This window comes from Netta rufina (assembly GCF_964035555.1).
Source record: "Netta rufina genome assembly, chromosome: 2".
Taxonomy (NCBI): domain Eukaryota; kingdom Metazoa; phylum Chordata; class Aves; order Anseriformes; family Anatidae; genus Netta; species Netta rufina.
In genome coordinates, this window is record NC_140124.1 from 158,919,964 (window position 1) to 158,932,175 (window position 12,212).

Consider the following 12,212-nt stretch of genomic DNA (forward strand, 5'->3'; position numbering starts at 1 on the left):
CAAGGACTGGTAGGGAGAAAGGTGATCCTTGTGGGAATTTGTTTCGTGTGCTCTCTCCACTTTTTACTGGGTACACTAATTCTCCTTTAGTTTTTAGTTTTTTCTCCATCCACTGAAGCATGTGCATGTGTTTCCTTTCATATTTCCTCCTCTACAACATCTGTAAATTTCTTTTCTCGTTTCCTATGCTTATCTTTATTTTGCCTTGCATTCTTTCTTTTGCTTCCCCCAAGTGCTTGTGGCCTTTTTGCTCACTGAAACATGCATTCATTTTCCTCCTTTCATTGAAAGTATTATGAATTAATTCCTGACTGTAGTTCATGTGCAGTGCACCATGTGTGTAATTTTTCCCTTTTCTTTGTGACTCCTTGTGTGCATACTCATTTGTCACGTTGCTTTTCCCCAGGAAGTAACACACATTTTATTTTCAACAAAGTACTATATATAAGCTTATGCTTCTTCTGACCTTTGTCAAAAAGTACTGCATCTTCTTTCTTACCAAGGGAGCATAGTGACAAGGAGTGTAATTTTACATCCCTTGCTTGCTTTGGATGTTCATATTAATGTCACTGTTTCCCTTTCTAGCTCATATGTTAGGGTGGAAACTCTGCCCCTACTGTAGAGAGTCCTTGCTGGACGGTGGACACTCCATAGCTGCCAGTTAATCCTTTGTAGTAATTGGCTGCTGTTGCCCAACTCTATGGAGGACAGGCAGGTTCTTTAGGGATCCTTGGTAAAAGTAGGACTGGCCACAGGGCTGTGATTGTAATTAGAGATTTACTATTTCATAAAAAAAAAGAAGTTAACAACCATCATAGCTTGTTATCTACAATACCTTATACTTAGTGTTGTCCATAGGTTTGTGCCCGGTGTGGCATGCCAATAAGTACACAGAGTCGGAATCCACGCGAAGGTCTTTTAATTAAATAATTAATTATATAACTTGCAGAGTCAGGTGCTTGGCAATCTTTTGCAAAGCAAGTAAACCTCTGACTTGAATCACTGTAATTTATACACAGCAAACTTGTGAAAACTCATCTTTGGCTACTTTTGATTGGCTATTACAGCTCACCTAACTTAACTCCACTGAGTTTGCGCGTTAGAGGAACAGCGGGGGGTGGGTGGGGCAGGGGGCACACCAAATCCCACATTAGCATACATTAGCATTTTCATAGATGTGATTTTAATATGCTAATGACCTCTCAATGAGCAAAAGGTTACTATAGGTCAGTCTGGGGCTGTTTTTCTCCGTCTTGTTTTTTACCTTTTATCGCTTATCTTCCTTGCTTCTGCTAGCTTGAGGCTACGTCTTTTTTTCAGCTAAAAGACTACACAAGCTATAGAAAGACTATAAAAGCTACAGGCCTTCCTATTTTCTTCAAGGTTTTCTTGTTTTTTTTTTCCCAGCTTTGGGACTGTAAATGTGGCTTATAGTTGCACAGAATTTCTAGAATTCTCAGTTTCATGGGCTTTTCAGTCATCTGGATGGACCCTGTTACCAATCAGTGTGTGATACAGTCATAGTCTATCGGATAGTTATTGATGGTTTTTGGATATCCTTATCTTCATCTTCTTGTTCCTCTGATGGCCCAGCCTCATATTCTTCACAGAAGAAGGCAGGTACTGATCTCTTTTCTCTGGTGACCAGCGATAGGACCTGAGGGAATGGACTCAAGCTGCGACAGGGGAGGTTCGGGCTGGATATCAGGAAAAGGTTCTTCACCAAGAGGGTTGTCACACATTGGAACAGGCTCCCCAGGGATATAGTCATGGCACCAAGCCTGTTGAAGTTTAAGAAGCGTTTGGACTATGCTCTTAGTCATATGGTCTGAATTCTAATTTTTGGGTAGACCTGCGTGGAGCCAGGAGCTGGACTCGATCATCCTTGTGGGTCCCTTCCAACTCAGGATATTCTGTGATTCTATGATTCTTCCTGATGGTCTCCGTGTTTACTTAAGCTTAACTCCTGATGTAAAATCTTGATTTTGCCCATTCCTTGTAGGTGAGCTCCTCTGGGGCTGCTGCTCGGGATGGCCGTCTGAAGGTGGGAATGCGGATCCTGGAGGTGAATCATCAGAGTTTGCTGGGAATGACGCATACAGAAGCAGTACAGATACTGCGAAGTGTGGGTGACACACTCTTGGTGCTGGTGTGTGACGGCTTTGATCCCAAGGCTGCAGCTGCCATTGAGGTAAAGAGTGAAGTGCAGGGTGCCCTTGTAGTGACCAGTACTGCAAGGATCCCACCTATTCTGCAAAGAAGATTGCTAGATTTTCCAGCCTTTCGCTGTAGATTTTTTTTAGAGTTCCCACATTTCGAAGTTTGGTCTCCTGCTGTATGAACTGGGAGTGATTGCTGGTTCATAAATCAGAAGTCTCCCAAGGCTGTGTATCTTCTGCTGATTACAGAGCTGTTTCACTATATCACTGCACTGACTAGAAATGTAGTTTTCAAACTAATTGTATCTGGTATATTTTATGCCCATTTTTTCTTGTACTGACTGATGTTACTTTTAAAGTAAATTTCTGTCTATTGGAGATCACCTTTCCCCACAGGAAAACACACATAGCAAGCCTGTGCCTTATCAAATTTCTGAGGTTTAGCAAGTAAGCTTTTTTTTAAACCTTCACTAGATTAGATTATGTGCTCAGTTCTTGGTAACCTTACCCTTTTCTGTACCTGTTTCAATTCAGATTCTTCTTTCTTAGCCCTCAATTTCCTTGTGTAACTGACCATTGAAATAAGGTTTTAAGTTGTGAAACAGTTCTGACTTGCCTAGGAGCGTCTTAGTACTCTACATCTGGTAGCCCAGGATATATAATTTTTTGTATGGTATACTATGGGCTTTCACCATGTTTATTCCCCTTCTATTTTGTAGATGTCTCCAGGAATTATTGCAAACCCTTTTGCTACTGGTATTGGGCGTAAGAATAGCCTAGAAAGTATCTCGTCTATTGACCGTGATTTAAGCCCTGAAGAACTGGAGATCCTACAAAAGGTGAGTATTCTGGCTACAGCTGGGAGAATGATGTAGAGTGGAAAAAGTTTCCAAAAATCTCAAGTTTCTCCCTCAGTGCGTGGAATCTGCAGTATAATGGATAATGGACTTCCTTTTTATGGGATCAGCAGTTCCCAGCACTTTTATCAGGAATACACTAGGACATGACTGAAATCTTCATGAGGCTGCAGGTGCTCCATGTGAGGAGAGAGCACTGGGTGAAGTGGCTCTAATTTTGGTCTCTCCTAGGAGATGGAAATGGTGAGAGAAGCAACTCAGTGGGAGAGAGAAGAAATGGAGAAAGTGGTGAGAGACTTTTCATGTAGTGGAATCTGTTCTTGACAGCAGTTCTGCTAAGTCTGTGAGCCCTAAGGAGAATGCCACAGATTACCTCTACCTAAATGTGATTGCCGTGGGGAGCTTTGGGCCGTCTCTCTCCATAGTGCACCTCTCAGTTATCGTAGTTGCTTTTTGGCTTTGCCATACCTTCCTGTGTACTTCTTTGATGGTACTTACTGTTATTTGTGGAGTTTGTCTCTGTTACCTGCAGGTACTTTCTGACCAAGGTTTTCTCAAAGCTGCAACTTTGAGGAAAATGGCATATTATTTTGGAAGTCCCACTTTAATCAGTTCTGTGTATACAGCACTCCATGATCAGACAGAGCTTTTCTGAGCAAAGATGAGAACACACAGCTCAAAGTTGCACTGAGTTTGAAGAACTGACCCTGTTAATCAATCAGAAGTTTGTGCTCTTCAGTTTACATGGCCATTTTTCTGATTGGTCATGAGAATTTTGTATTTCTACTCATTCTTTCAGTCTTCCACAGAAATAGATTAGTAGAGACAAGCCCCTCAAGTACTTAGGTTTTCTAGTTATCCTTCTTAAAACTGTAATTTATCCAGTCAGATCCTTTTTGAAAATTAAATTCTTCAGTACTGTCAGTTGTAAATCTGTTCTCCTGGCAGATTAATGTGTGTACATGTTGCAGGCAGTTTTTCAGGTTTCCGATTTAGATCTACTTTAATATTTGTGTAGGTTCTATTTGTAGTTGTAATTCCTCAGCTGAATGGATTTCACCAAACCTGTTTTTTTTTCTGTGTGTGTGGTTTTTGTTTTTGTTTTTACATTTGCTGTACCCCAAGAGCGCAGTTTTGTTGGCAATTCTGGACGGAGATTATCTTTCTAGTTCAGTTAACTTTTGAGATTTTATTTTTTTGTTTTTTTTTTTTTGAAAAAACAATAATGGGTACAGGCTGTAATAGTACAGAACAATGAACAAGAAAACAGCCTTATGACCTTTCAGTCATGCAGTGTGTAATCATTAAATATATGTATTTTATATTTACATAATCCTGCCCTGTCTTCTGGTCCATGACTGGTATGGGCTATGCAGGAATATGACTTTATGAAAGACTGGAGCAGAGAGACAAACAGGTTTCAGCATGTTACAGATCCCTTTTGAAACTTTTTTCATCTCTGATGGCATAAAGGTTGGTTAGATTGACATCACCATGTGCAAGAGTTGGATAAGAGCTGTCTGTCCTAAGGATCTGCAAAGTGTTCTGATGGTGTTTGAGACCTATACGTATAGGAGAAGTCTTCCAGTGGACCATATAGAATACTAGAGTAATTCAGGCAGAAAGGGACCTCTACAGGTCTTTTGGTTCAGCTCTCTGCTCAGAGCAGAGCCAACTTCGATGAGATTTATTCTTTTCACATAAAATTCTCCTTCCTTGCCTAGGAAGGAAAGTAGAGTGGTATGTTGCGATTTCAGAAAAACTATTTTTGTAGTGTTACTGTTGCAGCAAAGAATATTCCTACCAGTTTTAAATTGGTAGCATATGGATCTGAAAGCTCTCTAATAGCCTTCAGATGTTAGAAGTCATTACCCATATTTCTAAAACCTTTGGATAAACCAAGAGCCATTCCTGCTTCAAAACCATGTAGCTCTGTCTAAGCAGGTTGCATTATTTCAGTCTTAGGTAGGTAAAGGCTTTTCCAAAATTTATGCTGAGATTACTTAAAAATACACCCAGAAACTGTCAAGACAAACAAACAAACAAATAACCACAGAAGGACAGAAAAGCTTTTATGGTTGAGTGGGTAGCCTTGGCTGCCTCTCATTTTAAAAAGTACTGGTGGTGTTATGATTGCTTTTTATGAAAAATTTGAACTTGAAAGATTACTGTGAGTTTGAATATCCAGTTTCACGGATAATACTTGTCCAAAATACGTGTAACCAGTTCTAGTGTAGACTTTAGCATAAGTATCCCTAAATATCCCATTGGGTCCTGTGATCCACCAGAGCATTATTGCCTTCTCATGTCTCTCATTATTGTCTGGAGATTGGGGGTGTGATGTGGGGCATTGATTATTTGCTAGTGGTAATGCAAAGAGGTTTTCAAAGAGGCGAGCTAGGTGCATACCAGAACTTTCAGGTGGCTCCTTCTTCATTTCTCAGATGTATTTCCAGCCTTGGGATTTCTGGACCATCTGGATGCTGCTGTTTGGGAGCAGTCGAGAGGGTTGGAATATGCAATAGAATGGAGAAATTATGCTCCTTTTGTCTGCAGCCCTTACTCTGCAGCATAGGTTCTGGGGGAAAAGTCACAAAATGCACAGATATCATTCTTCCATTATGACAAATAACATATATTATTACCTTCGTCTTGCAATTTTGAGGCAAGGCTGTAGTAGGGTGTGTGAGATTAGTCACTGGTGACTCTTTTATGATATTCCTGTGCTGTGCTAACCAGATGGTTTTAAGCCCTGCCTACAATTTCTGTCTTTCTATAGCCTTTTGGCTGTGATGCTATTAACAAGCATGTGATTTTTTTACATCTTTTTCCTTGATGGAAAGGAAAGGCCTGTGCTCTTTAGATTTGTTTTTCCATTCCCTCAAAGCTTCCCCAGTCTGTGCTCTGTCAAGATGTCTGTTCTAGCAATAAGCAGTCTTCTCCTATCCCTCAGTGATGTGCAGTTTGTGCTGTGTGGGCAGCTTTAGCTCCCCTTCCTTTTCCCCAGGATTGGCCCTGCTGAGGATCTTAGAGACATCTGCCCTCTTCCCCTCCTCTGGTGACAACCTGGCTTGTATTGTGTAAGGTGTCTGTTCCCATTTGTTTTGCTGGCAATAACCCAGCTCATGCAGAGTGCTAACTTCTCTTTCCCTGAGCCCAACTCGTGCTGGATTTCTGCTTGTCCCATCCTGGTGCCAGCCCTGTTCTGTTCATGCCTCTCTGTTCTCCCCTCAAATTATTGCCCAGCATGGTGCTGACTTCTTTCCCTCTCTCTTTGCCTGCACTGCTTGGATGCTGCTCTGACTCTGTCCTGTCTCATGGAAGGAGTGGATGCGTAGGGAGCGGGAGGCAGCCACACAGCAACTTGAGGAGGAGGCGGCGGAGGTGAGGAGCATGGTGGGAGGGTTGGAGAGTCATAGAAAAAATGGATTTAAAGGCTAGAAAAATATCTAAAGGTAGAAGCACTCATTCCCCTCAGTTTGTGTTTTCACCTCACCCCTAACCCCCTCCCTAAAAGACTTGAGAAGATACCAGGAATGAAGAAGTCTTTAATGTGATTGAGAAAGTAATGCTGTAAAATAGTGGCTAAAATTTGAAAGCCAGGCAAATTCAACTGGAAAGTAAAATAATACAAAAGTATACAATGAGTTTGAGTTAAGGCAGAGAAAAGATACCACTTGCTCAAATAATTCCATCTCCAGACTGGAAGTCTTTCTGGATGCTATTTAAAACAAAAACCAATCTGGTATGTGTGTATATCATATGCTTTCCTCCTCCTGTAAGGGAACGGATGTGTGCACACTGGGGCAGGAGAAATGGTGAGGATCTATGCACCAGTGGATGACCAAAAGCCCATTGTGGCATGCTTCCAGCAGTTTTTCTCAAGGCCAGCATCTATCGTGTTTCCCTATGGATGTGTTTGGAACACTTCCAGGTTCACTTCCGAGTGTGGGAACTTCCCGCATAGTTTGGAAATAAGGTCTTGGTTATTACTAGGGGTGGTTTCCTTTCAATTGCTCTCTATAGTTGATTTAGTTGACTTTTGGCCTGATCTCTTCCTGGTGTTTGTGTTGTTTTTGTTTGTTTGTTTGTTTGTTTTTGCTCCCCCCTTTGCCCCTCTCCAGAATATCACGAGTGAACCTTTGAGACTGGACTATCGGACCCTGGCTGCTTTGCCCAGCAGTGGCTTACAGAGAGTCAATCGCACTGTAAGTGAGGGGCTGTTGAGTTGTGGGTCCCTGCACGGGAGAAGCTGTGATCATCCCCTTACCTGCCCTCACCTTGTGCACTGGTGTGAGAGATGATGGTCCTCTCAGCAGAACTGTAGTAGACTTCCAACACTGAAATAGGAGGGAGCTGTAACAGAAGGATTAGAATTAGCAAAAGAGGAGAGCACAGAGACAGGTTGCTTCCCATTTTGGAAAGGGAGGTGGCCTCTGTAGTCGCTGAGACGCAGAAGAAGGTGTTTCAAACAAGGCAGAAAGAACAGCTCAACAGGAGAAAAGAATATGTGTGAATGAGAGTGTGTGGGGCGTTGTCATAGAAGGGGGCAAGTACTGAAAGCTGCAGAATAGGGAGGGGAAGATTATGCTGGACACAGAGGACAACAGTATTGTGTGCAGAGAAAAAAAGGGATGTAGGGCACTGATAGCAAATGTATTAAAGCAAAATCAAGACCCATCTAGAACTGCAAAAGGCAAAGTAGGAGTGATTGCATCATCACAGCCTTGGATACTTCTACCTCTCTGCATTTCAGTCCCTGATATACAGTGGCAACTCAGTAAAGAGACAATTCAGATTTCACAGATTTCACACATTACTGTCATCCATCTTTCCTGTGTTCAAAGTCTCAGTTTACCTCTCCATCTCTGTTTCCTTTGGTCTTGTTTTGTCCTCCCTGTATCATACCTATTCTACTGTGTTTCTGCCTGCTTCTTCAGAGACACATCCTGAGTCTTAACCTCTATTCCTTTCCTGCTGTTGCAGCTAGACCACCCCTTTGCTGATATCATCAGAAGCTAAGTATCTCTTGTCTTTCCACTGCCACCAGACCTGATGTTTCCTGTGTTCCCATTCCACTGTTTCAGGATCATCTCTTTTACATTTACTTGTCTCCATTTCATCCATACATGTCTTCTCTCCTATTCGTCTGTCCTCTCATTGATTTCAGGCCCTCTTGCTTTTCTAATTTCACACTGATTAGAGATCTTCTTTGCCGTCAGCTATGACTCATATTGTTACACTCCGTGCTCCCCAGCTTTGAGTTTTCTCTCCTGGCTGTTCACAGAGAAAACTTTTATCAGGAAAAGGTTTAAAGTATTTGTAGCATCTCTTCATGTAACTTAGTAGCTGGAAGCAGGGAGATAGCCAGCCCCATGCAAGCAGCTGCCTCTTGCTGAACAGCCCGTGTCTTCCAGAGCAGAGCAGCATTGGGGAACTTGTGCCTTAGCGGTCTGTGTCAGCCCAGGAATGCTGGGCACTGGAATGTGCAGCCGGACACATTGGAATGCCAGGGTGTAAGGGCGCATCTATAAATGTCCCATCTCAGGGGAAGGGCCAATTAGTGCCTATGTTTGTCTTCTTCCAGCTGTCTTTTGCACAGCCTTGTCTTTGCTTTGTTTCAAAAAAATGTATCTGCTCAGACTGTGAGATATGGGCTTCAAGGCCAGCAAGGTTCTGGCTTTCCTTCAGTAACTGCACCTAGCTTATTTGATGACTGACTGGAAGATTCAAGCATGGATCAGTCCAGCCAGCAGAAATCCCTGCAGCTCAGTTAGCAGGTTGTCTATCCGCAGATAGCCTGCCTGGATTAAGAGGGCTAATACTATTGCCCTATTCCCATGGTATGTTTTTTTTTTCTTCCTATACTTAGCCCAACTCTCTCACCAAGTACTATTTCCTAAGCAGCGTCTTACATATCTTCTGTTGCTGTGTAATGCCCTGCAAGGGAGTGCAGGGCCTGCTGTTCTTCACACTGTTGAGCAGGAGTAGGTGCAGACCTCTGCCATATCTTTGCTGTAGTTTGCAGGTGGATTTTCTCATGGGGATGCCCCAAGAACTGTGCCTAAAGAAAGGGCAGATGGTTGTCCAAACTACAAATGTTCAGCTGAAAGCTGCATAAGAATATTCTTCTCAGTGATGCCCTCTGGCCATGCCAGCTTCTCAATAACTCGATGTCTTGCAGAGCACCCAGTGCACTTGAAATTCAGGATAATACCATCACATTAATAAAGGAGCTGTTGTAGTCTCTCATTTTTCTGCATATTACAGGCATGAAAACTATACCCATGAAAGATTGTCTAGCCACAAGAAAACTCTTATTTTGCTTTCTGGACTAAAAGAAATGGAGAAGACTTATATCTCTCAGTAACAGGTCACCATTGATATTAAATTAATAATCTCTACTATCTAGTCTGAATTTCTTCAATTTCTAGTCGTTGATTCTTTCTCTGTAGCAGTGAGATTTCAGGTTAGGGCAAAGTGATAGATCAGAACTGTAAATGCATTTTCCATGGAGTATGCATGGTAAAATAGTATTGGCCTCTCTGCTGGACTGTGGAGTGACAGAGGCAAGGCTGGGAAAAGCACACTGCATTGCCAAAATCTTTGCTTACCCAAAACAGAAATTGTTACTTGTTTGATAAAAATAGTCCACTGTGGAGAGGAGGGAGAAGGGCATCCTGCACTAGAATACAGTGCTACAGCAGTAGTGCTGGAGATTAAAGGAGGAATGTGTGAAGCTCAGTTCCAGTCATGTCTGTGAACAAAACAGGGCTTTGAGGTCTAACAGACCTCATGGAGTCTTGGTGAGATGACCACCTCCACAGTGCCATAAAAGTGTCATTTATCTTTTTTCCCTTTGTGTGAGCAGGGCAGGCCTTCGTGATTTTGGGATTCATCTGGAATACACGTTGGTCAGTATTGTAATCTCCTGTTTAGCAAGGGAAAGTGGCAGTAGTGAGAGAGTGGTCTGCCTGTAGGACCAGCAAACCCACCTTGCAGTGGTGGATTGCTAGTAGTGTTCTCATTACTGCATCCACAAGCAAACAAACAAACACTGTTCCTGAAAATACTTTTTGCCTGGTGTAACTTTGTGTGTACTGCAGCTCTGCTAGTGTAGATTGTGGCATTTTGTGAAAATAAGGTTGGATTTTTGGTTGGGGGTGTGTGAATTGTTTGATAGCATTCTTACATTGGAAAGTGACATAGCTACAATAACAGTATTCCTAAGGGTAGCACAGGCTTCATTGTCTGAAGAAATGTGATAGGACCCAGGGCTCTGCCATCTACTGCATTAGGTTGGGTTGGGATTTAGGGGCTGGGGGAGGGCCTCAGAAATTCCTGAGCCTCTCAGCTGCCATTGTAGTCACCAGTCCATCCAGCCCTTGAGAGCTATTTTTGTGACTGCTGCCGTGACATAGGAACTGTAGAATGTGCTCTAAGCAGAAGGGGTCTTTCTGCTCCACAGCAGGCAGTTGGACAGAAGGAGTTTGGAACATTGTTCTGTGATTATCTCTGCTTCCCTGAAGAAGGCTTTGGCTGGGGTAACAAGCACTCTTTTATAGTATTAGAAGAGGAAAGGTCAGTGCTTCGTCTTGGATGGGTACAGTTGATCCTAGGCAGAACTGGAACTCTGTTTCAGTTCTGCCTTCAATAAGAGTGCTGAAAGAGATCAGTGCTCTGTTAGCTATTATTTAGCTCTCTGGTACAAGCAGTTGATAGCATATTGATGAAATGGGACCATAAAAAGTATGATTGTGCATGCAGATATGATGGATCTGCTCAGGGTGAGCAATATGGTGTTATTGTGTGACTGTATGGAAGTGCACTGGAGCAAGATGGGAGATGTTATTCTGTAAGATAGTGCTGGAGCTACTTGAAAGTGTGCTGGGGTGAGACGGGTGATATTTGGCTATGTAATGGTGGAGCTGAGAATGTGCTGTCGTGACGTGGAACACTGTGTTTGTGCAGGTTTTGGCAGTCACTTTAGCTAAGGAGCAGCAGTGTTATTGTTGAGTTGCTGAAATGTAAGCTGGAGTATGTATGAGAGCTGGAAAAATGCAGGAGTATGCATGTGCCTGTTGATTACTTGGTGTATGTATTGCATGCTGTGAGAAAAAGTCCTCTCTTGGAAATTGTATTAAGGATCACAAAGTCGGTGATAGAGTAGAAGAGAGGGAGGGGATGGTAGTATGGGAAGTAGTACTGATATTCTTCTCTCCCCTATCCTTCAGCATCAGCAGCTGCTCTCTATTTTCTGCCTCCTCTCCTTTACTCTGTTCTCTTCATTTCTTTCTGATCATTTTGTTTCCTCGCAGCTTATTCAGTATAATAGGGCCAGCTCCAGAATGGAGGGTGACTGCACTATGCTGTCTCCACCAGTGGCCCAGGATAGCCGGGACTCCTCCCCAGAAACAGCTGCAGGCCTGATCAACAGACGTGTGCCTGGCCTTCCCCAGGACCCTGCATCACCCAACCAGTGTGCAAGTGGGGCAGAAAAGCCCCAGCTAGACAAGCAGGATCCCACTGGTTGCCCCCTGTCCCAGGACCAGATGCCAAAGATGCCAGAACAAGAGTGTATGATCGACTCTCAGCCAATCCTCTTCAGTGAGAACCCCTTTGTGGTGGCTAACCGAAAGGGGAAAGCAGCAGGCAAGGCTTGTCTGGGGGGCCCACCCCTGGGCTATGGCAGGGAGGGAGTGCTGAAGACCAACCTTTACTTCAAGGCAAGCAGTCCCATGGCATGCTGTGTGTGGCATGCAATCACACAGTTAAAGCCACTTGCCTCCTACTAAACCACCGCGCATGCACTGGGCCCCAGATGCCAGGCAGCACGAGGCCTGTGCAGGGGCTGGTCCTATCTAACATACGTGCTTCTGTGTGCAGTGGCAGTCATTCACTGACAGTCAGTGAATTGTCCTCCAGCCACTAACGAACCCCAGTTATTGCCAAGTATGCATGCTGCTAAGCCCCTCTTCGTGAGGAGGCAGTGATGTAAGGACTGGGGAGGACCTTCTCTTTCCTCCTCCCTCCCCCCAGCTCCACCAGTGTCTCTATGGGCAGGCAAAAATCAGGAACAGTAGTGTTCCTTGTCTACAGTAGTTGCGAGAGCAGGAAGTTGGCAGGGCTTGTAGAAGAAGGGTAATGGTGTCACACCATGTGTTTGTATCTGGGCCTGAACAAACACAGACATTAT

General features: G+C 43.5%; 1 protein-coding gene across 23 annotated transcripts in view; it reads left to right on the forward strand.

Moving 5' to 3' along the window:
• The window catches only part of SCRIB (scribble planar cell polarity protein), a 115,243-nt gene that overhangs the window by 70,319 nt on the left and 32,712 nt on the right, over positions 1-12,212 (forward strand). For 11 of the 23 annotated variants that reach the window (XM_084282443.1, XM_084282425.1, XM_084282423.1 and 8 more), the window contains 6 exons: positions 2,003-2,191; positions 2,879-2,998; positions 3,248-3,304; positions 6,341-6,400; positions 7,141-7,224; positions 11,335-11,742. In XM_084282443.1, coding sequence (XP_084138569.1) covers positions 2,003-2,191; positions 2,879-2,998; positions 3,248-3,304; positions 6,341-6,400; positions 7,141-7,224; positions 11,335-11,742 — 918 coding nt within the window. The remainder of the gene's footprint in view (positions 1-2,002; positions 2,192-2,878; positions 2,999-3,247; positions 3,305-6,340; positions 6,401-7,140; positions 7,225-11,334; positions 11,743-12,212) is intronic. The other 12 variants (XM_084282428.1, XM_084282436.1, XM_084282429.1 and 9 more) reach the window with 7 other exon arrangements.